The sequence below is a fragment of the Pempheris klunzingeri genome, chromosome 22 (genome assembly GCF_042242105.1).
Source record: "Pempheris klunzingeri isolate RE-2024b chromosome 22, fPemKlu1.hap1, whole genome shotgun sequence".
Lineage (NCBI taxonomy): Eukaryota > Metazoa > Chordata > Actinopteri > Acropomatiformes > Pempheridae > Pempheris > Pempheris klunzingeri.
The window spans coordinates 1,473,574-1,500,871 of record NC_092033.1 but is presented as its reverse complement, the minus strand read 5'-3'; the positions used below and the strand labels follow the sequence as shown (position 1 = coordinate 1,500,871).

Sequence of the window (27,298 nt, the reverse complement as noted above, 5' to 3'; positions counted from 1 at the left end):
TGCAGCTCCTCCAATGATAATTAGACGATGGCAGTGTTAATGTGAACGGAAGACGCCACCAATTCCTCTTTTAGAGCTCAGTTTTTCCACAGCACGCTGAGTCCTCTTCACTTTCCTTTTGAAATGGAGAACTAAAATCAGTGAATCTGTGATATGTGTTTATCTGTTAGTCTGTTTGCTTGGTTGAGAAGCGTCCCGGCCTGCTGCGCTCATTAGTGGCCTCTTCGCTGGGCCCCCTCAGTTTTCTTGCTCTAGTTAGTGGTGATGAGTACGCCGCAACTCCACAGGTGCTTTCAGAAGTTCAGCCAGGTTTTAAAATGTTTTCTCTATCAGGCCAAACTCGTGTCAAAGGAATCACAATAACAGGAAGCTTTCTGAAACACGTTTAAAGGAATTTCCTTAAAAATATGAAAGATTCCTGCTTGGGCCTGAACAAGGATGACAGGAAGAAATCGGCTTCATTGAACTACAGACGGATCATTTTATCCACACAATGAAATTCAGGTGCATTCACACACAATTATCATCATATGTTCGCATGTTTACATGCAAATACTTATTAAAGAGTGCTGAGCTGCTGCTGCATGCATGTTCGCCGCCATCTTGCTAAACCTTCCTGCACGTTGATGTTGATGATTAAATGTCTCACCTCATGAGAACTACTTCTGTAACCCCAAATCTTAACTTGGTGCACGACGACAGGCCGGAGAATTCAGCAGTACTAACAGTGAGTCAGCAGCTCAGTCACTGAGGGAAACACACTGAAGCTTGATCGCTGTTTTTATAATATCTGGTCTGATCTCACAGATGGGAAACGGGATGAAAGTGCTATACTAAAGTACTATTTTGAGATATTTTCATTCTTTACTCCTTTTATACTTCTGCTCGGCTGCATTTGAGAGGCAAACATTGTACTTCACTACGTTGATGTGATAACTTAAGCTACTTTGTGGAGGCAGAATAATAATATAATACATAATCACCAAATAGAGTACAACGTTTTATTATAGATCCCGGGGGGGAATCTACAAGCAACCCAGCAGGATGTTCAGACATTAAAATGAACTCCTCTTTGAACACATTAATGCATCAGTAGTTTGTATAATCCAACAACATAATATAGAATATATTATTCAGTCAGTTCTGCTTCATGAGTACTTTTACTTTTGGTACTTAAGCACACTGTCAATACTTTTACTTGTAGGGGAGTATTTCTACTCTGTGATGTTACTACTTGTACTTAAGTAAAAAAAAGTAGTAGTAGTTGTTCCCCCGTTGCAGATTTCTCCTTATTTTCAGCATCAGAAGTACGTTTGAGTGATTATAAAAGAATTAGACTTAAAATTCTCACCCTGCTTCATTTCCAAAAGGACTAATATTATAGAGGTACTACTGGGTGGTGCTGTCAGAAGGCCTGCATGGGTTTGGTTTCTTTTTTTAAAATAATTATACTGAAGCTTATTTCTGTAACTGAGCTGTAGGCTAATAATTAGTACTGATTACATGAGAGGCACAAAGTATTTTCTAAGTGACACTCTTTAAGATTATTAGTGTTTTGTTTCTAAATGCAGAAACAGTAAGTCAAAGTGCTTCATCCCCCTCATTTATGGATGTTTATTAACTGTATTAGCGTCATGGCGTTAGACCAGACAGTTGTTTCCAGTGTTTGCCTGTTGGACGATGTGTCTCCCCACAGAGTTACGGGGTCAGGCCTCTCCAACTCGTCCCGTGATTGGCTGACAGCTCCCACGGAGGTGAGGCAGGGCCGACTCTATCCAATCAGAGCACGGCTTGACTCCGTGTTGTGTATAGCAACCAGGAAGCTGTCGCTAGGGAGAAAAGAAGCCAGAGAGAGAGAGAGCAGCTGTGTCAGCTCCTCAGACATCTCAAAACATTGCTTCAGTCAACTGAAACCTCCCTTAAATGCTGTTTCAGGTCATTTTAAATTCAACAGAGTAAATGTAAAGCAGCCTCTGAACCGGCTTTAAGCTCATTCAGAGCAACTAAACATTCTACTTAAAAAAAACACAGGGTCACAATTCATGATTTCTGTCTACGTTTGTCGACTTAGACGGCAGATTTTTGGCAAGAACCACGTCTTGTAATCAGCAGGCAGACGTCCTGGTAGACTGAGTCAGAGGACGCTGTCAGATATTTTTCTTCAGTCTTCGGTGTACTTTCTGCCAGAACAAACAGCCGGCTGTAACAGACGAGCGGTCTGTCAGCTCAGACTATAGGGAGGTCGGACAGAAGCTATGTGAGAAACCTCCAGCTTCAGCTCTGCGTCAGGCCTCACTTAAATCAGGTTATTTTTTATATATTTAGATATGTAGATCACTTCAGCCAGCAGCTGTGAACAGGTTATGGTGGCTGCAACATAATGCTGCACCTGATCAAAGAGCTTGTTTGATCCACTGACAGGCTCAGAGTGTGTGACAGCATCATGGAAAGGATCCCTACAGAGAGGGACCTGGAAGATCCTTTTGGTTTAACCACAAACAGCACACACACCAGACTACATTCACTAAAACAGGGATTTTAGAGAACAGGACACAGGAGCTGCTGGTCTGCTGCTGCCTTGATTTGTTAGTTTGTGTTATTGTGCGACTTTGGTTCTAAAGAGGTATTTTGGATCTGATGACATGTGTAAAATAGGACAGAAACTAGACCAGCAACTCCATTGTTCTGCAAAGGCAAAATTACTGTTTTTGTCAATGGAGTCTGGTGGCTTTGAACCCAGCGACATTATGGCTGTTTCTGGTTAATCAAAAAAATATTGCCGGCAGAGGCCACGTTTTTGTACCCACCAGTCATTTTGAACCCAAAATAAGTAAAGATTTGGTCCTTAAAGTTGCTCTCAGATTTGCATCTTTTGAATAAATGATTAGCCAATCAAAATGCAGCGAATTAGATTAGACTTTGCAACTAACAAACTGGAAATCAAGAACTGAGAGCTCAGGTTCGTCCGCTGAAGGTTCTGATTTCCTTTAAATAGATCAGAAATACAGACTCGGGCCCTTCAGTTCCCGTTATGACTGTCTGTAGCTGTGAATGTGAAGCCAGACACTGCTAGGGAAAAAACTGACTCGCTCAGTTTTTTTTCTCCCAGGATAAATAAAGACTGGGAATGAATTATGCAGCGTTCATATTCCTCACGGTTGGGTGAGTTCAGTCGGCGTGCAGGGGTTTCCTCTCGGCCTGCCTGCAGACTGATGAAAGCCTCCATCCTGACCAAAGACGCTGTGACAGCAGATGGGATCTCCTGCTCTCGTTTCTGCTGCTGCTGTCTCTTTGTCTCTCTGGGAGTCCTGCTGAATGTGCTGCGTTGGAGGACCACATATTTCAACTACATGGGCACTCAGAGAGAGCAGACCTCTGCCAAAACCAGCGATTGCCTGTTTGGCAGTCGGATGCGCTCCAACATTTGTATTTGCCTGTAGTTTTTCTGTAAGCCTTCTGACAGACAAACAACCTCCTTGGTGGAGGTAAAGATGTTCCTCCTCTTCCTCAGGTCTATAATGTCATGCCTAGTCATATTGTGCTCATATTTAACAATATATTCCAATAAGATAAACAAAAAAAGCAAAGAAATCAATCCTGTTTACCTCATCTAAAACAATATGATGCGTGTATGTTTGCTTGAACATCCATCTAATCCACATTTTAGCGGCACAGTGCTAAGATTCATTTAGCTAGCTAACGTTAGCAACAGCATGCTGTGTAAGTGTGTTTTCAGGTAGTCGCCACCTCACTTTTGAAACAGTTAGATATGTGGACATGCCTTGCTAGAAGGCAGAACTTGACAGGCCAACTGTAACTAACCACTGCAGGTTTTGTCGGCCATCTTTATCTGACCTCACGTCGCTGTCTTCTCTCCTCAGAGTCGTCCTCTGGTGATCACGAGCTTCGTCTCTTCCCTTCTCGCCGCTCCGGTCGCCTCCCTCCGCCTCTGCACCCCCAACCCGACTTGAATCCTCAGCACGATGTGAACGACCTTCCTGAGTCCCACCACCTCCACCTCCATCATCATCATCATCATCATCATCATGGTCGTCATCAGCAGCACCAGCCCACTGATGGATTATCTAAAGAGATGCCAGCCTCCCTCGTGGAGTCTCAGTTTCGTCAAGAGCCCGGTGGGCGGCGAACCCTCAACCTGCTGGCACGGCCTCATCACGACGTGCAGCCGGAGCACGCCGTGGTGTCTGCACGGCACCTGGTCACCGTGGTGAGTAATCTGCTCCCTGATTGGATGAGAAAGAAGGTTGTAAAATGTGTTAGATCGCCTGTTAATCGCGAGACAACGATGTTTTTGCCTACACTTTTTCATTGTCGACTGAGTTTCTGCAGATATTTGTTGAATAGTGGAGGCTATCTCTTCTCATTCGTGCTGGCTTCTTGTGTTTTCACTTATTTAGAAATATGGAAAACTTTGGTTCCTGTGCAGTAGGAAAGAAACACTAGACAACAGCTGTTTCGACCAAAGTTTCCCACAAATTCAGCTGGGAAATGTTGTCGTCTTGTGCCAAAGTTTGGTGTAATAATGTGGAAGATTTTAATGGAGCTGCTAACTAACGATCTTTTCCTTATTTTTCTAATTCTCCAGTAGTCAATAGTTCAAGCTATTAGTCGACTAGCTGTTGCATGTTTAATATGAGCTTAATTATTTAGATAAACTTGTTCCAGAGAAAAGAATGTTCTCGTATCGTAGCGAGTATCAAACCTTCACTGATGCTGATCTGTTTTACTCAGAGCTGTGAAATGGATCAGATTGGGCTGATTTTCCGGGCTGTACGCCGTGAACGTTCCTGTGATACTTTTAAACCATGAATGACAAGATGCAGAATTTGAATGGAGTTTGTAGGATTTTTCTTTCTTTTTTTTACTTGTGCTTGACCAGTGAGAAGTTGAAGGACTGAGACTTTACTGGTCGACTGATGAAGTTAAAAACTAGAGCTGCCACCAAGCGGTCGACCAAACTATTAGTCGCTGAGTCTAAATGTTTTATTTTGGTCTCTGTTTTGTTCTCTGTGAGATTAGACCTCAGGTCAGGACACACTGTAATGTTATTTGTCTCTTTTAATGATTCCTACATTTGAAAAGTGTTGGACTTGCAGTTTTGCACTTTGCTTGACTCACAACACCTGCAGTTTTCCACATAAACATCTTTCCTTTTTCTTATTACGACGCTCCAGAAAAGACACTTTTCCTGACACTTTTATTACGTTTGCTGTCTGAATTGGCACATCCTGGCTACTGTACTCCGACAACAGACATGTGACCTGCCCAGTGTGGGTGTCACTGGTGTTCGTCCATGGCAAGAGCAGGAAAGTGCGTATTGCATTTTGTTGTGGTCATTATCAAGGAGATGAACTCAAGTCTGAAGGGTTTTTTTCGATGCTGTATAATAACCGCAGCAGCTGGATACGATGTTTACTTTATCAGATGTCCGACATGTTGAATCGGAGAGCCTCGGCTTTGAACCGACCAGTTAAACTGCAGCGGCTGAAGGCTGCAGAGTGGAAATTTCTGGAAGCTGGTGTGAGTAAACCCTCCTGCTGCACCCCCGCCGACATTTGATGGTGTGACCGCTTTGATAAAAGAAGGTCACAAAGGTCACGGGGGACTAATGCTGAGGAGGTCAGAGGTCGCAGCAAACGGACAGTTAAGCGAATGATGGATGTGGAGCTGCACATTCCTCTGTATCCACGGCGCTGGAGGAGAGATGCTGCACTCTCTGTTGCCATGGAAACGCTGGTCATGAGTGTCAGTGTGTGTGTGTGTGTGTGTGTGTGTCTGTGTGTGAGAGACCCACTTACCTACACAATGGGTGGTTGCATAACTCTTAGATAAACAGCAGCGACCTTGAGAGTGACATTGAGACGTAGAAGCAGACGGACAAACAGACAGTGTACGTACAGGTCGGTAAGGAGGCGGACACTAAGGTAAAAATGGTCCAATCAGACGGAGGTGTGGTGAGTCAGTGGGATTAGAAATACGTAGCGACTGTCTATTTACAAATCGTTTAGTTATTAACGTTACGTTGATGAAAAGAAATGAGCACCAGTGGTGAGAAATAACAAAGCACATTTCCTCATGTAGTATTTTTCATTTTATGCTGCTCCTCCTCTACATTTGTCCGCCAACATTAGTTACGTGAAAGGTTTCGATTATTCATTGAGCTACTTAAGTTGAAGTTGTTAGCATGCTGAAGTTAGCGTTCATGTCAAAGCTCCGTTGTAAAGTGCAGAGCTGCTACCATGGCTGTGGACTCTTTATGTGTTCAACAGCTTTGTGCTGTTTAAAACCAACAGAGAATGATTCACTCTGTGCTGATGTCTTGCAGAGTAGCTGTTACCCACCAGGATCAGTCAGTCTGATTCACAGCAGGCAGACGTTTTATTTATAGGACAAAATGTAGCAGATCATTAGTTTAACCGAATATCTGCGCGCTTCAACTGTGATGTCTCTCCGCCAACACTCCCACAATCCTCTGCCAAAGCAGTCAGAGGTGTCGTCGCCACAGATGCATCGTGGGAGTGGAGGCAATCTGGAGAGGCCTCCGGTGGAAGCCAAACGACAGACGAGAACGCTGGGAGTTTACGGACAGTTTACCTGTGAGTGGGTTTGACTGTGTGGGTGGTTCGTTTCCACCTGTGTTCGTTTCTGGTTCGACGTTCACGGCTGTCGGGGTTCAGGGGTCCTTGCAGTGGGATATAGGTGACCCTGCACAGTGCCTGATGACTAAAACACTCACTCCACAGGACACAAACTTGATATGACTTCTAAATTTGTACTTCAGTAAATAAAATATTCCTCTTCAGCTTTGTGAACCAGTAAAAGTCCTGCTGCTGCTTTAATCTCTCCAGGTCTCCTAAAATCCCAGAATAACAAGTCTTTCCTCACAGGCCATGAGCTGTGATGTTGGGTCATGAGTCAATCAGACATTGCTCCATTTTGGGGGAGTCACAAGCAGAAAAAGCTCAGGAACCAGGCTTCTGAACCTAATCTTCAATGGAAATAATGACTCAGTCAGTTTACACTTTTTTTCCTACCAAACTTTAGGGTCCCGCTAGAACCACAGTCAAGGATGTGGTTCCAGTCAGGGATAATCTTACGACTTCCTTTTCTTGCAAAAGGATCTTGAATTGTGCCGTGAATTACATATCACATGATATCATGTCAATTTAAAATGGGATCAAAAAATTATTTGTCTTTCACCTTTAACTATCGTACGTACGTTTTTTTTTTTTTTTTTTTTCTTTTTAACGAGCCGTGTCCTCCAAATCAGGAACAGCAATCACATGGCAACTGCATAGCAACGCCTTAGCAACCATCTATTGATGGAGTTTGATGAACTCAGAAACGACCCCGGCTGTGGTTCGGTTTTGCTCCGTCTTTCATGCGAATCCCAATAGGAGTGTTTTTCCTGCTGATCAGTGTTCCTGCTGGTTTGGTCCTTAAACTGATGTTGAAGCTTCTAACAGGATCAAACAGGCCGCGTTTCTTCTTCTGCTGCTTTAAATGCGTTTCTAACGGGATCAAACGGGCCGCGTTTCTTCTTCTGCTGCTTTAAATGCGTTTCTAACGGGATTAAACGGGCCGCGTTTCTTCTTCTGCTGCTTTAAATGTATTTCTTGGATGTACTTCCTGCTTTATTGTGCTGCAGCTACAGACAGCAGCTAAAGTCAAAGTCAGAGTGTTTCTCCATCCAGGATGAATCTCTGGTCGTCATGGTGTTAAAACCCCTCTGACCGGCTGACGTCTGGCCTGGTGCCCCCCCATTAGAGAATAATACTATTACTGAACTACTATTTTATTTTATTGGTTCCTGGTAGAAGAAGTAGTTCTTTAGAGAGGTGAACATTTTCAGATTTGGAATCGGCTAACAAGGAGAAACCGTCAGCTTCCATCACTCTTCGGCTGGACTCTCCCACTCTGTCCTCAGCTTTTATCAATGAGAAACCGCTGCCAGGCTCAACGCTGCCTTACGTAACCCTCGTCTGTGTTAATTGACCTCCTGTGTGTGTGTGTGTGTGAGTGAGTGAGTGTGTGGTCACATGACCTGTCCCTGCAGGCTGCTGCCAGTCCATCACATCGCTATGACAACCACGTCACTAATGGACGGAGAGAAGAAAGACGGAGGTTTAGTGACACACGAGCCTCAAAGCACAAAACTCACACTGAAAAAAAAGACACATACATACAAACTACATGTCAATCATGATATTTTATTGATTGATTATATAAAGTGATGCTGATTCTAGAATTTAATATTCTTCGCCATCAATTAGTGAACTGATTTAAACAGAAAAGGAGGTCCCCACTTAATTTTGATGATTTGCTGGTTTTATTTCTCTTCTGACTGAATTGAATTTGAGCTGCGATTAACGATTATTTTCATTTTCTAATAATTAATGTTTTTACATTTTTTTTTACAAAATGTCCTAAAATAGCCAAAATGAAAGTGATTTTGTCAAAACAGGACAAACACCCTGAAGATATTCAGTTTACAATGATATAAAATGGAAACAAGAAACAAATCACTGTATTTAGGATTCTGCAACTAGAGAATATCTGCTTGGAAAAAAAAGACTACAATTGTGAATAAATTGAATCTATATCGATCAATCGACTAATTGTTGCAGCTTTAAATTGTATATCTGTATGTTTTGGATTTTTGGGTGAACAAAAGAAGCAGTTTGAAGAGGAAAATTGTGGGTTTTTTAGTCTTTTTTTTCTCACTGTTTACTATTTAAATGTTATTAATGGGAAAATAATCAACATATTATTTGATACAGACAGTGATCGTCAGTTATTGGCCCATTATTCTGTTTTAGAACGCAGACAAATATTATATATTAGATGTTATTAGCAGTGATGTGTTTCCAATCTTCAGTTAAAGTAGCTTTATTGGTACGAACAAGCAGCTTAAATATTCACACATAACAGGTGTCACATTCTGTTCAGATAACACAATATGATTTTATTCAGTCTATTTTACTCCATTCAAACCCCTGATTTTGGGGACTTCTCACACAATGTAACAGGAGGAAATGAAGATGGAGGCTGAGGGGTTGTGTAAGTCCCAGATGGTCCCCAGCCACCTCCCGTCTCTGCAGCTCACCACATGCCTGAAAGGCTCTACTGTGTGTGTGTGTGTGTGAGTGTGTGTGTGTCTTAGCGTGAGCTTGTTTGTTCAACCATGAACAATGTAGGTTCATTTCCATCCACCTGTTTTTATGCACATCTTCAGTTTTCATATGTGTGGAGCAATGAGGAGGCTCTAACCTTCCTCCATTAAAGGGCTACACCACTGTTTTTAAACCAGGGCCCTATTAGTTCATGTCCTGGTGTGTAAATGACTGGTAGGTAGTAAAAGTGTTGGAACTGGTCCAGTAGATCACCTCAGCCAGCAGCCACCAAACGGGCTGCAATGGCTGCTGGCTGAGGTGATCTACTGGACCAGTTCACTTCACCAAACACTTTTTGTACCTTCCAGTCATGTAGAGCCCATATTTAAAAATACTGGAGTTATGCAAAGGAGGAAATAAGAGTAGAGATGGGTGGTGGGCAAATAACCTGCAAGTCGAAGCGTAGGAATCAGTGCCCGTGGGTAGACTGAGGCGCTGTAAATCTGAGCAGAGGAAAGATAAAGGAATTACAGTCAAACAACATGATCAGCAGGTTCTGACCTTTTAAGTGATCTGATTGGCTGAAGCAGCTTTTCCTTCAAAACTGTGTATTTTGTTTCTTGTTAGTGAAGAAACTGCAGAAGCTTTACACATGCAGAATCACAGCAGGCGGGTTCACTGTGTTCAAGTTCAAATCTCAGCCCACACACAAGAGTGCTGAGCACAAGCCTCCGTGTGTGTGTGTGTGTGTGTGTGTGTGTGAGAAACTATTAAATTATTCATGCCGGCAGTGTGTGTTACGTCTGCTAGTGGAGCGAACTTTTGACGCCACTTCAAACCCACAGAGAGAAACATGATTCATCCAGGACTCTGTAACTTCTGCAGCTTTATCTGCTCTCTCTGCAAACACACATTTACCCCGAACTTCAACGACATATTTGTGTATTTTGCTAAAAATATGCATCTTTAAAGACGATCTACGTGGTTTAATAGCAGCTAGTGCCTCCCTCAGAGCCTTTAGTTGCTGTAACCAAGTAAGTTTGATTGTTTTTGAAGACATATTCACGTTCAGATAATGCTGTGATATTGGTGCAATGTTAATTTAGTCATATTTTCCACTCTCAGCCATTAGAAAATGTTAAAGTAGTAAGAAAAAGAAGGTCTCGTGTTGAATAGCAGATTTCTGAGCCTGTGCTGCTCTGACCTGCAGCCATTTTTTCTCAAAGGGACCAACACAAGCATGATTAATCTAACCTCATGTCAGCCCACTCATTCAGCTCTGTGTGTGTGTGTGATCTCATTGAGCTGGATGTTGCACGTGGCGCTCACGTTTTTCCCATCAGCGCTCTGGAGAGAGAAGCTGCACAGCTAACATGCTGCAAAAAAAAACCCCACTCACCCACAATAATTTCACTATTCTGGCTGATTCGTTAAAATATTCAGCGTCAGCCAGTCACACAGTCTCATGGCGTTCACACTCGAGTAAATCTCCGCTCAGTGGAAACAGTAAAAGGAAACCCTGTTATTATTTTTGAAGAATTTACAGAAGGCGACAGCTCAGACAACAAGCAGAGCACAGAGTTTACAGTAGGGATGTTTTAGTGCACGTAACAAAAGCTTAAAGCCGATCTAAACATTAAATGACAAAAAGAGGAGAGTTTTCAGGACTTTTTCTCCCATCTGCGTATAAATCAAACAATTTCATGTCTTGTAACTGCAGAACTTCCCTGACAATCATCATGTTTTTAAGTTTTCCTCTGTGTCAAAGTTATCCAGTGATATTTGTCTGTACATCCTTGGATGCACTGGAAACAGGAGTGGCTAACTGATCGTTCGGCATACATACGATGACCAGAAACATCAATGGAGTCAAATCTCTGTCGCTCAGAAAGTAAAACCTGAAACAGTTCAGATCTCCTCTGGAGGGTTCACAGATGTTTAGTTTCTGTTTCTACATCCACTGTTGTTCTGGATCAACATGTTTTCTGTCTTTATTTAGTCTCATCTGATTCCTGGATTTTCTCCATGTGGCCTTTTCTCACTCATTCTGCTTTAGTGACTTCTGGAACCTTTTAGCTGAGGTTGGACACATTTTAGGGACATGAAGAAGAAGAAGATCCTCCAAGAAACGACGTCACCAGAAGAAGAAACAGCAGCGAGGACGCAGACGCAGCGTTTAGAGATCAGAGGGTTAAAGTGTAAGAGGACGATGCAGCTTCGCTTTTTTTGACCAGTTTGTTCTTAATGTCTTTTCACTCGTCCTCCTTATAAACGCTTGTTTATACTTTTAGGATTTAGAGCCACAACCCCCCACCCCCCCGCCTCACAGCCCTTTCTCCGATATCTGATTGGTCCAAATTGGACCCCCACCCCCCTGCTACGGCCCTGAGGGCTAATTAGTGGCTATTACTCTGTGTGTGTGTTTATGTGAATGTGTGTGTGTGGGGCACAGAAATAGCACCTGATCCTGACAGGAAGCGCAGCAGGATAATGGCATTACCTGGACGACAGCCAATGAGGTGGCAGGTTGAGCTGTGTCCCCCTCTAAGCCAATCAGAGGTCACGGAATGTCTAGATCAGGAAATGGAGCGCGAAGTACCCGAGCTGTGACTGACAGGCAGGCGGCTCGTCTCTTTGCGTCTGTGTGGACAGGGAGGATCGACAATGTGTGCAGGTTCACTTGGTGAGGTTGTTTAGACATTTACAGTCTTTGTTTTCTGGTTCTTAGTTACACGTTTTCTATTTTTATGTGTAACTGGTTGTTTTCTGTGTTAGCTCTCTGGTTTAAACCGTCTGATGATTTAGTTGTTTCGAGCTTTGCTGCTGAAACAGTTAGTTAGTTCACTGGCTGAAAATGACTCTGCAACAAGTTTGGTAATTAATTAATTGTTTATGAAACGTTTTTTAAGCTAAAAAGATGAATATGAGCCATTTCCAGATGTGTTTGTGAGAGTAAAGTGAATATTTTTGGGTCTTGCTTGGACAAAAAAAGGAATTTGAAGATATTAACTTTATCGATCAATAGTTTTCAATTCAAAATATGAATCACCGATAAAAACAATCGTTGGCTGCATCCCAAACTGCAGGTAAACTAATTTATTTGGCTTTTGTTTGCGTTTGTTGGTTCTGTAGTGTTTTATTTCCAGTATGAGGCAGAAAAATAGGATTTTTTTTTTCTTATCAGAACAAACTGTAACCAGAGACAGACTGATAATAACATCAGCTGTGTGTGTGTGTGTGTGTGTGTTTTGAGCCTGTCTGGCTGTGGTTATTGTTCCTGATATTGAATTAAGTGGCAACAGAACATGTTGTTTTAGCCATTAGCAAACAACCTCACACACACACACACACACACACAGTTGTTGTTGTTAGAGCAGCAGCAGCAGTCGGTGGGTCTGAAGCTGACGGACGAAGAGCTGCGGAGGTCAGACGTCATGTTTCTCTTCTTCTAGGCTTCTTTAAAGGAACAGTCTGATGTTTTGGGGTCATAGCCGCAGTTAGACGAGATGATTATCAATAATAGGTTTCGTGTGTGTGTTCAGTTCAAATGTGTTTAGCCTAGCTTAGCTCAAAGACCTGAAGCAGGGGGAAACTGCTAGCTTAGCGTCATCGGTAGAGAAATAATTTACATATCAACTTAATCTAAGTCTTGTGAGTGAACAGACAGTCCGTCCTGTTTGACAGTAGACTTCATCAGTGTGCCGGTTCTTTGTGTGTTTGGGGGGTGATTTGACGTGTGCTTGTCTTTACTCATAGTCGGTGTATTACCGACAGTAGATGGCGGCAGTTTGGAGAAGCGGACAGGAGTCCGCTAATCACCTAGAAAAAGGCCCATCTAAATAAAATCATCATCAGTTTAAGTGTACGCTATATTTAGAATATTTTCCACATTTTATCTTTTGCCATCAGGCAGCACTTACTGACGGGGAAATTAAGGTGTTTCCTACTTCAAAGCCACCAGACTCCATTGACAAAAACGGCAATTTTACTTTGCTGAACATGGGAGTTGTTGGTCTGCTGCTACCTTGACTGGTTATTTTGTTTGTGTTATTATGCTGTTGTGGTGTTTTTAAAGGATTTGTTTGGATCCAAACTTGCATGTTAAAACACTAAAGCTGAAGCAACTAGACCAGCAACTCCTGTCTTCTTCTGGGTAAAATGACTGTTTTGTCAATGGAGTCTGGTGGCTTTGAGGGACATGACAACAGCTTCAGTTTCCCGTCGGAAATGCCAGACAGTAATGTAAAGCGGTGAAAATATTGTAAATATAACATACATTTGCTAAATTCTATTTATTTTTTTAGGTGGGCTTGCTTTATGTGGTTAAAATGCACGTGTAGTTTAGATCCAACAGAATAACAAAACCCATTTTAACCACCTACGAAAAGGCCACCTAAATAAAATCAATATCCGCTTAATCGTGTGCTGTACACTGTCAGACAGCCCTTTGTGATGAGGAACTGAAGCCGTTCTCTCTTTCTCTTTGCTTTCTTCAAAGCCACCGGACTCCATTGACAGAAATGGTCATTTTACCTTGCAGAACACACATGCTTGCTGTTCTATGGCTACCTCATTCCAGCAACTAACACGCTAGTTTGTGTTATTTTCTGACTTTGGTGTTTTAAATGATTAATTTGGCTCCAAACAAACTAACTGATAGAGGCAGCGGTACACCAGCAGCTCCTGTGTTCTGTGGGGTAAAATCCCTGTTTTAGTGAATGTAGTCTGGTGTGTGTGCTGGTTAAACCAAAAGGATCTTCCAGGTCTCTCTCTGTAGGGATCCTTTCCATGATGCTGTCACACACTTAGAATAACACTCTGAGCCTGTCAGTGGATCAAACAAGCTCTTTTAGTGGACCTACTGTGATCAACTTTTTGTACCTACCAGTGATTTACACACCAGAATATGTACAAATAGGAAACTGGTTTAGAAATACTGAAGTTAATGTTTAACAATAAGTATAAATGACTGAGATGAGAGGCTTAAGACTTTCTTCGGTTTGTCTCAGCAACACAAACCAATCAACTGTGAGAGTGTGTGTGTGTGTGTGTGTGTGTGTGTGTGTGTGTGTGTTCATAAGCCCTCAGGGTCGTCTTCCAAAACTCTGTTTCCTGTTGATTTTACTCCACACACACACACACACTCACGCTCACGCTGACTGCCATAAAATCCAGGATGAGTCATTGCTGTGTGTGTTACACCTGACTCTCATATCACTTCTGCTGAAAGCTGAGAGACTGTTGGGAAAACCAGAGCAGCCGACCAGAGCGGGGGAGAGGTGGGGGAGTCGGGTGGGTGAGGGAGATGGATCGTAGACAGATAAAATAACACGGCAGGAGACGCAGACATGACGTTATGATTCGATCTGTTCGGTGAAATCATCTGCGGACATGTTGGTTTCCAGAAGGAGCTTTATTTACAGCAAGTCTGAGCATTTTAATGTGTCGCACAATATCGGATGGAAAAACACAGCAAGCAATAGAAATATATCTTTTACTTCTATATAACAGTCAGTTTTAAGGCCTTCATGCGACCTGAAGGATGTTAGCACTGCATGGAGGATGAAACCCAAGGACCCATATTCTGCTCAGCTTTACGAGGTTTATTGTTCATAAAACACATTATCCTTCTGATACCAGAGCCAAACCTACTGATAAAAGGCCTGTTTTCACACATTTACACAAAGATGGAGCAGAGTCTGTCGGCACAGCGGGGGCACAGTCATGTTAGAAAGTGCATTTTGCACAATATGGGACTTTTTAAAGCTCCGTTTGTTTTTGGTGTAACTGGGTAAAAATCCATAATAACATTTCAATATGTTGTAATTCAGGTGGTCTGACAGGGAAGAGACGCTTCCTGTACCTGTGTCAGGTGGTGTGTCCTCGCCGACATGGTTTGTTACAGTCGTTTGACCGCTACAGACACCACATTGTTTTCTGTTACTTGTCACACTTTTTGATTTATTGATTGCTGTTTTGTGAATTTTAATGATTACAAGTTACAGACTGGCCCTTTAAAGTGAACATCAGCTGTCTGTGGAGGGATGCGGAGGCCGTGACCTTCCTCACATTAATGCTTTATTAGAGCTTTATTAACATCACCCTCTCTCTCCCCCCTTCCTCTCAGTACCTGGCCGTGGATGTGCGGAGGCTGAACGTCAGTCTTCTTCGGTGGTTTCGAGAGGGCGTGGCGGCGGCGCTGGGCGTTCCTGCGAGACACGTGCACATCAACCGGCTGAATGTAAGACGAACACGCCGCCCACGTAAACCCCCTCCTCTCACTGATCGATAGATGCATCGATTTGATTGATTAATGCGTCGCCTCTTACAGGAGCAGAAGAACGGCATCGAGCTCTTCGTGTCCTCTGATAGGCTGGGGATCTCCGAGCCCCGCCCTGCCGAAGAGGTCATCCAATCACTGAACGTCAGGGTCCTCCACCGCCACCTGGGACACTTCGGCATCACTGAGGTCTCAACTGAGGTGAGTGTGTGTGTGTGTGTGTGTGGAAGCTGCTTGGTCTCCTTAGTAACCGCGGCTTGGCAGGCAGCATCGTTAGTCACCGTGGAGACGGAGGAGAGGATGGATTAGGATTATTAGAGAGCAGAGTGCTGCTGCTTAAAGTTTAATGAAACTTTTAAAGTCCCATCGATCAGCCTGAGGAAGAACAGAGCAGCTTTATAGATTATCTTAATATTATTACTCTGCCTCCCTGCAGCGACGGCGCCTCTGTAACAACATTCATCTGTGAATATCAGCGAGGAGCAACAAAGCAGGCCCCTCTGCCTGCTTTAAAGGAATACTCCACCAAAAAACGGGCCTTTTCTCCCTCAAGTGTTTTCCTGTGAATCAGTTTTTCATGCAAGAATGACAAATATTTAATATAGACTGTTCAGACCCAGAAGATATATCTTTAAACAGTGAAGCCGACGCTGAGGAGCCATAAACGTGCATTCTTTCAAACTGAAGTCTGATTGGATGGAAGTCAATGAGGAAATGAGTCGACCTGATTTATCAGCTCAGTGAACAGTTTCTGCTCTCAGTCTCTAGTTTACAGTCTTCAGCACAGCAGGACGTTCATTTAGTACATTATGGTCCATTTAGAGGGAAACAGACCAGGAAAAAACTGTAATTTCACCTTGCAGCATATGGGAGATGTCCTAGTGCTGCCTCAGTCGGTTAGTTTGTTTGTATCTTTTATGTGTTATAAAGATATTTTGTTGGATCTGAACAAACCCTTTAAAACACCAAAGTCACACAATAACACAAACACACTGACTGATGGAGGCAGCAGCAGAGCAGCAGCTCCTGTGTCCTGTTCTCTAAAATCCCTGTTTTAGTGAATGTAGTCTGGTGTGTGTGCTGTTTGTGGTTAAACCAAAAGGATCTTCCAGGTCTCTCTCTGTACACACTTAGAATAACACTCTGAGACCGACAGAGACGGTCTGGGACGTCACAGCAGGAAGACCAGAAACTTTATTTTGAAATTTTGAAATCTGTCCCTGTTTCCTGTAGAAGAACGTCCTGCAGGGTGAGCAGAGGGATCACGTGTGGAGCAGGGAAGGTTTTTACACTGTCGTCCTCTTCTTCACCATCTTCGTTATCGTCATCACCTGCTTGATGGTAACATTCAGTATCTCTCACACACACACACACACTCTCGCATATATATTTTAGTACTAAACAGGTTTTCTACAAAGTCTGGAAAGTTTTTGGGAAATGCTTAATTTCAATCATTTGGAAAATCTGGTGTTTAATCCACAGAATCACCCAGGTAAAGCAAAAATCTTTTAGTATTTGAAATTAAACGAAACAAAGACCATAATGGTGTATTGTTTTTGTATTATAGTAACAATTTAGAGATGATGAGAAAAAGGCTTTGAGAGTCTGGTTCTGGGGTTGAGGTGTGAGTTTCAGGATTCGTTTGAAAGAGTAAAATTCGAGCACTTTCATGGTACCAAAACCCCAAAGTCAGTCAAACAGAACCAGATAAAACATCTTCACTTCAAAATATAGACGTTAAAACACACACACATCAATAAAACGAATTAAAGAAAAAAATAAATGGATAAGGAAAATGAAAAATAGATTTAAGTGAAATGAGAGATGAGGAAAAAACTAAAACCCAGAGAATGTTAATGAATGAGTCCATTTATAGAAGCCAGTTCTCTGTGAATTTAACAGTTTATGATCATATAGACTGAAGTTTATAGTAAAAAAGGTTAAATGTTCTCTTCAGTCCAGCGTTTTGTTTCAACTGCAGTTTTAAGTTTAATCCACATGAGGTCGCTCCTGCACAAGAAAACCACCTCATATAATCTGTGTTCTGTCCAGAAATAACTGGACTTCTTCTAGTTTATTTATTCTAAATCACTTCTTTTAATCCCTCTACAGTTTTCTCTCCACTCTCAGTTTGGCTGTTTGTCCTCTAATGATTTCACAGCAGCAGCTTCCACTGATGAGACGTCACGTTTGTTTATTCACTGAATTTTGGGATTTTTCTGGATTTACCTGCTGACAAACACGTCACCATAAAAGTAAAACTCTTTAGTCATGCTTGAGCTCCAGGAAGCTTTGTGGATTAATCTGACTGTGTGTGAAGGTAATTTTTACAGCCATCATCAAAGGGCTAAAATGAACCTTTTATTATAATGTGGTGTGTGTGATGTAACAGTCTGTCCCAACCCAGGACATCCTTAAAGGGATAGTTTGGATTGTTTTAAGTGTGGTTGTCTGAGGTACAGCTTCACTGCTTTACATTGCCGTCAGACAGCACTTTCTGATGAGGAACTGAAGCTGTTCTCTTTGTCTGTGTTGGCTTCAATGCCACCAGACTCCATTGAGAAAAAGAGTAATTTTACGCTGCAGGACACCAGATTTCGCTGTGCCACAGCTACTCCAGTCAAATAATTAACATCATTTTGAATCTAAAGTAATCATTTAAAACACCAAAGTCACAAAATAACATAAACAAAGTGACCGATCAGGGCAGCAACTCCTGTGTTCTGTGAGAGAATGACTTGAGCTCTCCTGTCTGATGGCAAACTAAAGCAATGAAAATATTTTTTAGGTGGTTTAAATCTGTCCACAGCAGTACTTTACTTAGCGTCTGTGCCAGGACTCTCCAAACCGCCATCCACGGTATCTAATACACTGACTATGGAGAAGGACCTCATATAACCACACTTAAAATAATCAGAACTATCCCTTTAACCTCCTGTTTACACCCTGTCCTGCAGGCCTCTGCCACATGGAAAGAAATGATAGAAAAGTAAAATGGATAACAAAGACAGAGGTGAAAGGAAATAAAAGTAGATAGATAAAATAAGATAATCATGAAATTTCTTGTTAGAATAGAAATAAAGACAAGAATTGTAATAAATCATGAAACTAAAAAGAAAAACAAGAAATAGAAAATATTTAAGAAAATAAATATTACATTTGAATAGTTGGTTTTATCACTATAACTTGACTTGAACTAATTTATTGATCGTGACTGAATTAGTAAACAAAACATGGAGCTGGGTATCATTATATATTTTGTTCAGTACTTTCAGTTTCAGTTCCAGAACAATACTTTTCTCCTACCTTTAAATTTTTTTATTATTTATTTCTTTTAACAAGATATATTAAAGTTTTCCTGATTTGAATAAGTGAAAAAAGTGATGCCACACTTTGATACATACTGTGGACGCAGGAAGTATTATAGTTTATACGTAGCCCTACAAATGCCATGACAGTCGTCGTCAGGACACGACTAATTGCTGGATTTTCCCTTTTATTCATTTTGATTAAATGGTACAGTTGATTAATTGTATTAATGAATTCTTCCATCCTGTCTGGTCTCCAGGTTTTGTTCCGACTTAAGGAGAAGGTTCAGGTTTCCGACAGACAGCTGAAAGCCCCGCCCCCTGACCTCCACCTGACCCCGACCGTCCCTCCAGACTCCGCCCAGAGGTCAAAGGGCACCAAGGTTGGCACCAGACGCCACGCCCGATCCTGCCTACGCACGTAAAGACACGCATAACAGCTTGCTAACGCTTCACTGTTGTTGTCCAGGTTGCGACGTCAGGAAGCATGGTCCAGGCTGAGCTCCCTCCTGCTGTAGCCACACCCATTCCGGAGCAGCAGCCAATCGCAGCCTGCCGCCGCCTCGCTCCTCCTGTCGTCCCTCTGCCCACGTAAGTCGCCCGACAGTACGGCTGTGTGACCTTCTGACAGGTCGTTTCATCTCCGGATAACGACAGGTCCTTAAGAAAAGTTCACATTCGCTAATAAAAGGCCTTAAGAAGTACGAAAATGTCTTAAATTAACATGAACTAACAAACGGCCTTAAACAGTCTCAGTCTGAGATGAAAGCAGAGGAATAAAAATGTGATTTTAGGTGGATTTAAAAACAGATAGTTAATCATTTTACTTTTCGGACTCGTCCCTCCGACATGAGGAGGAAGATTTGCAGATCGACATGTCTGACTGTGTTTCTCTTCTTAGCCCCGCCCCCCTCACCAGCAGTGACCACACACCCCCGGCCAGCGTTGCCCCGGTGACGGCCAATAGCGAGCTGAAGCTCTGCCCCTCCCCCTTCAGGATGAAACCTGCCGCAGGACTTCAGGAGAGGTAAGATGACCTCCTGCACACCCGGCGTGACCGAACCACAGCAGTTAACGCACATGATTCGCTAACAACCTGAGCTGTTGTGGTGCTCTTTTCAAAGCTACCAGACTCCATTGACAAAAACAGTCCTTTTACCTCACAGCACTCAAGAGTTTCTGGTCTAAAGAATTACTTTGCATCCATAGTCGTCCTGAACTGATCGAGGCAGCAGGTAGACCAGAGACTCTCGTCTCCTGTGAGCTAAAATCCCTGTTTTAGTGAATGTAGTCTGGTGTGTGTGCTGTTTGTGGTTAAACCAAAAGGATCTTCCAGGTCTCTCTCTGTAGGGATCCTTTCCATGATGTTGTCACACACTTAGAATAACACTCTGAGCCTGTCAGTGGATCAAACAAGCTCTTTTAGTGGACCTACTTTTGTGATTTGAGTTGCAGGAAAGGATCACAATGCAGCCCGTTACACTTTTTGCACCTGCTAGTCATTTAGGCACCTAAATATGTAAAAATATGGCCCAGATTTAAAAATACTGGAGTTTTCCCTAAGTAAGGATTTTGAAAGCTCCTTTTGTAATTGTGTTGGATCCAAATGACTTTCTTCATCCTCTGAGGGAGCAGAAGAGTCACAAAACATCACTTATTGAACGTCTTTGAAATTTCATAAAGTCTGGATGAAAATTCACCTGACGGGCTCTCGGATTGTCCACAATGTTTAGAAACGGAAGAACACAGTGTGTGTGTGTGTGTGTTTAGAGTACTTTAGCCTCTAACCTGTGATTGTTGGAGCAGTCAGGTGCTGAGCTGCCTACGTGCCGACTAGTGTGTGTGTGTGTGTGTGTGTGTGTGTGTCCACAGCTTGTAGTTCAGCAACATCAGCACTCAAGGATCACATTCAGATTGTGAAGTAGGTTTCCCCTTTGTGTGTGTGCGTGTGTGTGTGTGTGCCATCTATCAGAGCTGCCTTTACACGTCCTGAAGCTGCTGTTTATATGAAGGGAGGCGTCCCATTGGTCCGATTTCCTCTGTAATGTTTCTCCTCATGTCCACGTGAACCCAAATGTTCCTACGATGACCTTTTAGCCCGTTTCCTACAATTCATATAAACCTTACATCACTGCTGTCAGTGTTTGTCCCCCATAGAATACCTGCAGACTGCTTTCATACCACTCGGTTCATGTCGCTGTGCAGTAAAATCATCTCACTTTATTCATGTTATATGTAAATCTGTGTTTCCTAATATATTATAATGACACAGTCTGAAGAGTTGAATTCAAATTTTGACGTAAAGGTCATAGATTCGTCATGATTTGGCTTAAAATGTAAATGACTACATTCACAAAAACAGTCATTTTACCTCATAGAACACAGGAGCTGCTGGTCTGCTGCTGCCTTGATCTCTTACTTAGTGTTAACTTACTGTGAATTAAATGCTGATTGCACAGTTTTCTGGCTGTAGAATAAAGGCACCACCTCCCTCTGAGCCTCACTTTTACAGTGCAGTTCTGAATAACAATCTGAGCCTGTCAGAACTTTCAGAGGACTTATGATAGTCAGGTGTAGTTGTCCCAAAGGATCACGTTACAGCCTGTTTGCTGGCTTTAACGTGATCTACTGGACCAACTCTGGACCAACCAGTCATTTAGACACCAGGATATGCAAAATGGGAACCAGGCTTTTGGAACAGCTTCACCATAAATGCTTCATGTAATCCTCCCCAAAATAAATAGTGAGACGGCCTTTTTATTTTTCTGTCCCTCCACATTTTACTTTACATGAAGTTTGGGTGTGAGAAACGAGGATTTTGTCCGTTTAAATAAGACCGACCTCATTTTTCAGACGTGTCAGCTCAGAAGAATCAGCGGACTGTTTCTGTTGCTTTAGGAGCTCTTTAAAATCTGTCCAAAGTTCATTTCCCTCCTTAAGTAGTTTCATAAGTGGAAAGAAAACATCTTTATCTGCGACTCTGCTCGGTGTCGAGCACTTCGGCCTTTATCTGCTGCTCGTAACTCTTCCGTTGACTCGCCGCGCTTCAAGCCACGGCGGCCATTTTGTCCTAGTTACATCAGCGCTCCGAGCGAGGGTGTTAATGTGTGGAGAACACTCTGTGTCTCTGAAGGTAAGAAAGGGAAGGAAGATTTCAGGCTCAGAGTGAGAACAGGATGTTTTTCTTGGTGTCTGTGTCTCCTCTGTGTGTGTGTGTGTGTGTGTGTGTGTTCACTCTGGATGGCAGCCAATCAGCAATCAGACGAATAGGAAGTAACGGCATCCTGGAGAGGAAGCCGGTCGACACGTAGCCAGACGACGAGAGTCCACCCACAAACACTCCTCAGAGCACACCTTGTCCTTTCTTCTTCTTCCTCTTCTTTCTTCTTCTTCATCTTCTCCCTCTTGTCCTTCTACTTCTTCTTCTTCATCTTTTGGCCAGTCTGAGTCTGAATAAAGGGGTAAAACCGTTGTTGGTAGAAACATGAGTGCTTCACAGACTCAGGTCAGGGCGACTTTGGGTCGTGTCACACGTTATGAATCAGTCCGCTACTTTTCGGCCCGTCCGGCTCTGACATCATTCCTTCTCTACCTTCTCGTCCCTCCCTCCTCTCCAGACGTGGCTCGAACGTCTCCCTGGTCTTGGACATGTCGGCCCTCGGCTCCGTGGAGCCCCTTAATGTTGCCGTGGTAACCCCCCGAGAGGCGGCGGCCAGGGAGTACCTGCTGTCGGCCGGCCGCCCGCTGACGAGGCAGCAGCTCCGCGACATCGTCAACAACACGCACAAGCTGCACGCCGAGTTCGCTGTAAGTATTTAAACACCGTTTCCTGGAGTATCCAGAAGGCCACAGGTTCAAATCCCACCTGCCAGGCGCTAAAGTTGGGTTTGTTAAACCTTGTGATATCAGGACGAGTCTCCAGGTTTCTTTAACGGTGGAAAACATGATGAAAATATCACATTTCTATAAATATGGACTCATCAGCTGCATTTACTTTAAGGAAAGTTCTCAAAACAGAATCGGCACACATTTCTATATCACACAAACTTTAAGTATCGAAGTATTTTTTGGTGAGTGGGTCGATGTGCTGTTGTCTGTACAAATTCAAAAAAGAGGAGAAAAGCCTCTTTATTCCCTTGTTTTGTGTATTTGTTATGTTGCCATACTGTAACTCACCACCAGTGGAGGACTGGCACTGTATTGAAGGGAGTGACTGATATGAGAGAGCACCAGAAGAAGAATGTTTTTGTCTTAGCGTAGCGGTGGAATAATGATCCGCTCGTCCACTTGTGAACACACTTTTTCTTTTGCGCCATGAAATAATCGCCTACTGATGGAGCACCAAGTACTACCTTAGTGTGTGTGTGTGTGTGTGTGTGTGTGTGTGTGTGTGTGTGTGTGTGTGTGTGTGTGTGTGTGTGTGTGTGTGTGTGTGTGTGTGTGTGTGTGTGTGTGTGTGTGTGTGTGTGTGTGTGTGTGTGTGTGTGTGTGTGTGTGTGTGTGTGTGTGTCAGGCTGCAGGATCACTTTATTTCTACACACTTCTAACACTAACGTCTCTTCTTCCATCTTAGGAAATCCCCATGAACTTCATTGATCCCAAAGAGCTCGATATTCCAAACCACGGGACCAAGAACAGATACAAGACCATACTGCCCAGTGAGTACAGTGTGTGTGTGTGTGTGAAATGATATCATTGTTGCTAAGATACGGCAACTATTCCATCACAGCCCTCATTTCCTGTTGAACCAGGAAGTGGTTTTATTATGTGGGCGGGGCTTAAGGTCAAAGTCCAACAACCCCAAGGACGACTAATAAAGCACCTCCCTCTTCACTCAACACACACACACACACACACACACACACACACACACACTTGAACAATACATGTTCCTCAGAGCACAGTTTGTTCTCACACTGCCAGCCAAGCACCAACCTGATTAAGACATTATGTAAGACACACACACATACACTTTGTTTTGGAGAGGGGGCGGGGTTATCAATACAGCAGCGAGGAGGGGGTTGTTCCTTCCTTCCTTCCGGCCAATCAAGGCTAAGGAATGCTCACCTACAGTTGCTGTCAATCAAACCCCTTCCTGTTTTACCGTTTCTGTCTTTTCTGAAGTCTCCGCTGCTCAGATCAGAGATCAGTCCAGGAAACAGAACCAAGTCAAGACTGAGTGTAAAAGGAGCGTAGAAACAAAACTGAAAGGAGGTCGGGATCTAGTCAGAAAAAGGAGTTGAGACCCACCTAACAGTCTAGAAGAGGCTCGAAGTCTAACAGAGTTAGAGAGTCAAGACTAAACCAAGTCAAACAAGTTTAAAAGGAGTCAAGAGCAAGTTGAAACTAAAGCTTAAGTGGGCTTCGACCCTTTTTAAGCTTAAGTGTAAAAGAGGCTTGAAACCGAGTTTAAAAGAGGGCCAAGATGGAGTCCAGAATGAAAAGTGGTCTGAGACCACGTGAGGACAGAGTTTACAGGAGTTTGAGATCAAGACAAAAGCCAGATGTAAAAACTTGGTGTCGTTAACAAGTGAAGATCAAGTCCGAGCCGGGTCTAAATGGGGGTAGAGTCAAAGTCAAGACCAAGTCTAAAAGCAGATCAGGGTCAAGACAAGAGAGTCTGAATTAGACTCAGTCCTGACCTGCTGTCAAGCCCCTTTCAGTGGATTTAGACCAACTCGGACTCCAAAAACACACAGAGACCAGATTGAAGGTCTAAATATGTCTTCTGTCCTTACTCCCCTTGTGTCCTCTCCTCCTCTCCTCTCTGTGTCCTAGACCCTCATTCCAGAGTGATCCTCAAGTCGAAGAGCTGCAACGACCTGCTGAGCTCCTACATTAACGCCAACTACATACGGGTGAGCACACACACACACACACACACACACACACACACACAGACACACACACAGACACACACTCACACACACAGACACACACTCAGTTATAAGATCCCATAGTTCTGACTTACTGGAAAGACGGGAAACACAAGTCTGTCCCTCAATTATTTAGACTTCAAGACTTCATGTTGGAGGAGTGTGTTACAACAAGTTGTCGGCCATTTTGTATTTTGTTTGTTTTAGTACTCAGCTGTTCAGTTTGGTCTTTTTTTGGAGGAAAATGTGACATTTGTAAACCTATTTTGGTGTCCCTACAGAGAGGTTAAACCAAAAGGATCTTCCAGGTCTCTCTCTGTAGGGATCCTTTCCATGATGCTGTCACACACTTAGAATAACACTCTGAGCCTGTCAGTGGATCAAACAAGCTCTTTTAGTGGACCTACTGTGATCCAGTTAGTTTGGATCCAACACAACATTTGTGTAACACACAATAACTAAACAAGTAATTGTTCCTAACTTGTTAATTGTTTCTAACTTGAAATGTAACGACAGCATTTGCTTGTTAAATCTTCTCTAAAATTGAGAACAAACATTGAAATCATCACATCACTTTTCTGGAATGTCAACAGTTTTTGTTTCTTTTGGTTTCCTCACACACACACACACACACACACACACACACACACACACACCGCAGTGAAAGTTTACCCCTGCAGAAGTCTGTAATGTCGCTCTCAGACTGTGATACAATGGGCTTTGTTCCTGTCAGGAAGCTCCAGTGAAACAGTTCAAACTGTCCAACCACAAGAGAGAACAGCGGCCGCGTTCACATTCTTCATCCTGCTGCACAGACCAGCAGTCCAGAGCTGCTGAGCACATTTATCAGCATCCAGCATCACTTCTTCACCCACTGGCCCACTTGGCCACTAGATCAGTTTTACTGACTCCTGCTAGATTTATTTTAGAGGCCCAGCTACCAAACAAAATGACCAAAACTGACCACAGAATAACTTTTGTATTGATAAGATAAGCTTTTCCTTTATTAGTCCCATGACGGGGACATTTCCAACGTTACAGCAGACAGGAGGAGATATAAGGAAACATGAACAGTTTAGACAGAGGAAGTATGAAAATGGAAACAATCTACATGGAGGGAATAAAGACAAAAAAAGTCTTTATTTAATAAATAAAAGAAAAAAAGAAGGGGAGCAAGCTGCTGACGCTGTTTTGTGATTGGTTCCCATCCCAGGGTTACCTAGGCGACAACAAGGCCTTCATCGCCACTCAGGGTCCCATGGTGAACACGGTGAACGACTTCTGGCAGATGGCCTGGCAGGAGGAGGCGCCCGTCATCGTCATGATCACCAAACTGAAGGAGAAGAACGAGGTAACGGTCACATGAGCAGGGAAGGGATTAGAAAAAGTAGATTATATTTCACAGTAATGTAATGTAGTAGCATAAAATGGTAATAATCCAGTAGAGTACAAATGCTTTCAGTATTCGAGTAAATGTTCTTCATATATTCTACCACAGTAATGTGATTCTGACACATTTCCCACCGTCTCCCTCTGCAGAAGTGCGTCCTGTACTGGCCGGAGAAGAGGGGAATCTACGGGAAGGTTGAAGTGTTGGTGAACAGCGTCAGAGAGTGTGAACACTACACCACACGCAGCCTCACACTCAAGGTCCACACACACACACACACACACACACACCTCACACACACCTCTGCTGCTGTCGTTTCCTTGGTGACGTGTTGAAAGTGTGAAGTCATGGAATGAGTAGTTGTGGAAAAGTTGGGGGACTTTTTTAGGTGTAATGAGATGAATTGTGACGGTTCTCTTTTGAGGATAAACGTAACGTAACATAGCAGCAGTTTTATTTTCTGTAGCTGCTGATGTAAACAAACATGAATGTTTTAATAGATGATGTCATGTGCCCCAGTGGCCCCAGTAGCAGAAATTATGGTGCTATTTTTTATAGAAAGTTAGTTTTATTTCAGGAGCCTTCATGTGATGTGACGCAGTGGCTCTACAGCACTGCTGCGATAATTTCTGGTTTTCTGGACCTTGAAAAGTAAAGTAAAACGTGCTCAACCCTGGCGTGTTCGTGTGTGCAGTGTGGGAATCAAACCCGTGTGCTGCAGCACTACTGGTACACGTCATGGCCCGACCACAAAACCCCAGACTCAACGATGCCGCTGCTGCAGCTGATGGCTGACGTGGAGACGGACAGACAGACGGCGGCCTCCATGGGGCCGGTTATCGTCCACTGCAGGTACAGAGAGAGAGAGAGGAACAGGACACAGGCTTTTTTTTTGTTTTACTACTACTTTTGAAACGACTCCATTACCCATGCTCCTTTGCTTGCAGTGCCGGGATTGGCCGGACAGGCTGCTTCATCGCCACGACGATAGGCTGTCGACAGCTGCAGCTGGAGGGAGTGGTAGATGTTCTGAGTATCACCTGCCAGCTCAGAGCCGACAGGTAACTCCATTAAAGAAATGATCCTAAAACCTTTGTGGGGACCAGACATTAAGTTTAAAAGTTCTCTGTGTTACATCTTTTGTTCTGCTCTGTGTAGCAAAAACAAACCTTTTTGGTAACTTTCAGTCACTAACAGTCTCCGTCTGTCCGTGCAGAGGAGGTATGATCCAGACAGGTGAGCAGTACGAGTTCGTCCATCACGCCTTGAGCCTGTACGAGGCCCGTCTGTCTGCAGAAACCGGCCAGTGA

General features: G+C 43.2%; 1 protein-coding gene across 1 annotated transcript; it reads left to right on the top strand.

Moving 5' to 3' along the window:
* The first annotated feature begins 1,634 nt into the window (after positions 1–1,634).
* On the top strand, positions 1,635–27,298 carry ptprr (protein tyrosine phosphatase receptor type R). Its single transcript, XM_070854206.1, has 17 exons — positions 1,635–1,754; positions 2,188–2,305; positions 3,882–4,228; positions 15,262–15,375; positions 15,466–15,615; positions 16,648–16,755; positions 18,983–19,105; positions 19,192–19,313; positions 19,624–19,749; positions 22,340–22,529; positions 23,296–23,380; positions 24,501–24,580; positions 25,812–25,949; positions 26,138–26,248; positions 26,683–26,840; positions 26,936–27,049; positions 27,205–27,298. Exons 1-17 carry the CDS (start codon positions 1,635–1,637, stop codon positions 27,296–27,298), a joined length of 2,298 nt encoding a protein of 765 aa, XP_070710307.1.

Excerpts from the sequence above, each read along its gene's own strand:
- ptprr (XM_070854206.1), top strand. The coding sequence starts at position 1,635 with ATGGCGTTAGACCAGACAGTTGTTTCCAGTGTTTGCCTGTTGGACGAT. Across the intron at positions 22,530-23,295 it reads AGCTGCACGCCGAGTTCGCT|GAAATCCCCATGAACTTCAT; the intron begins GTAAGTATTTAA and ends CTTCCATCTTAG. Across the intron at positions 26,841-26,935 it reads CCGGTTATCGTCCACTGCAG|TGCCGGGATTGGCCGGACAG; the intron begins GTACAGAGAGAG and ends CTTTGCTTGCAG.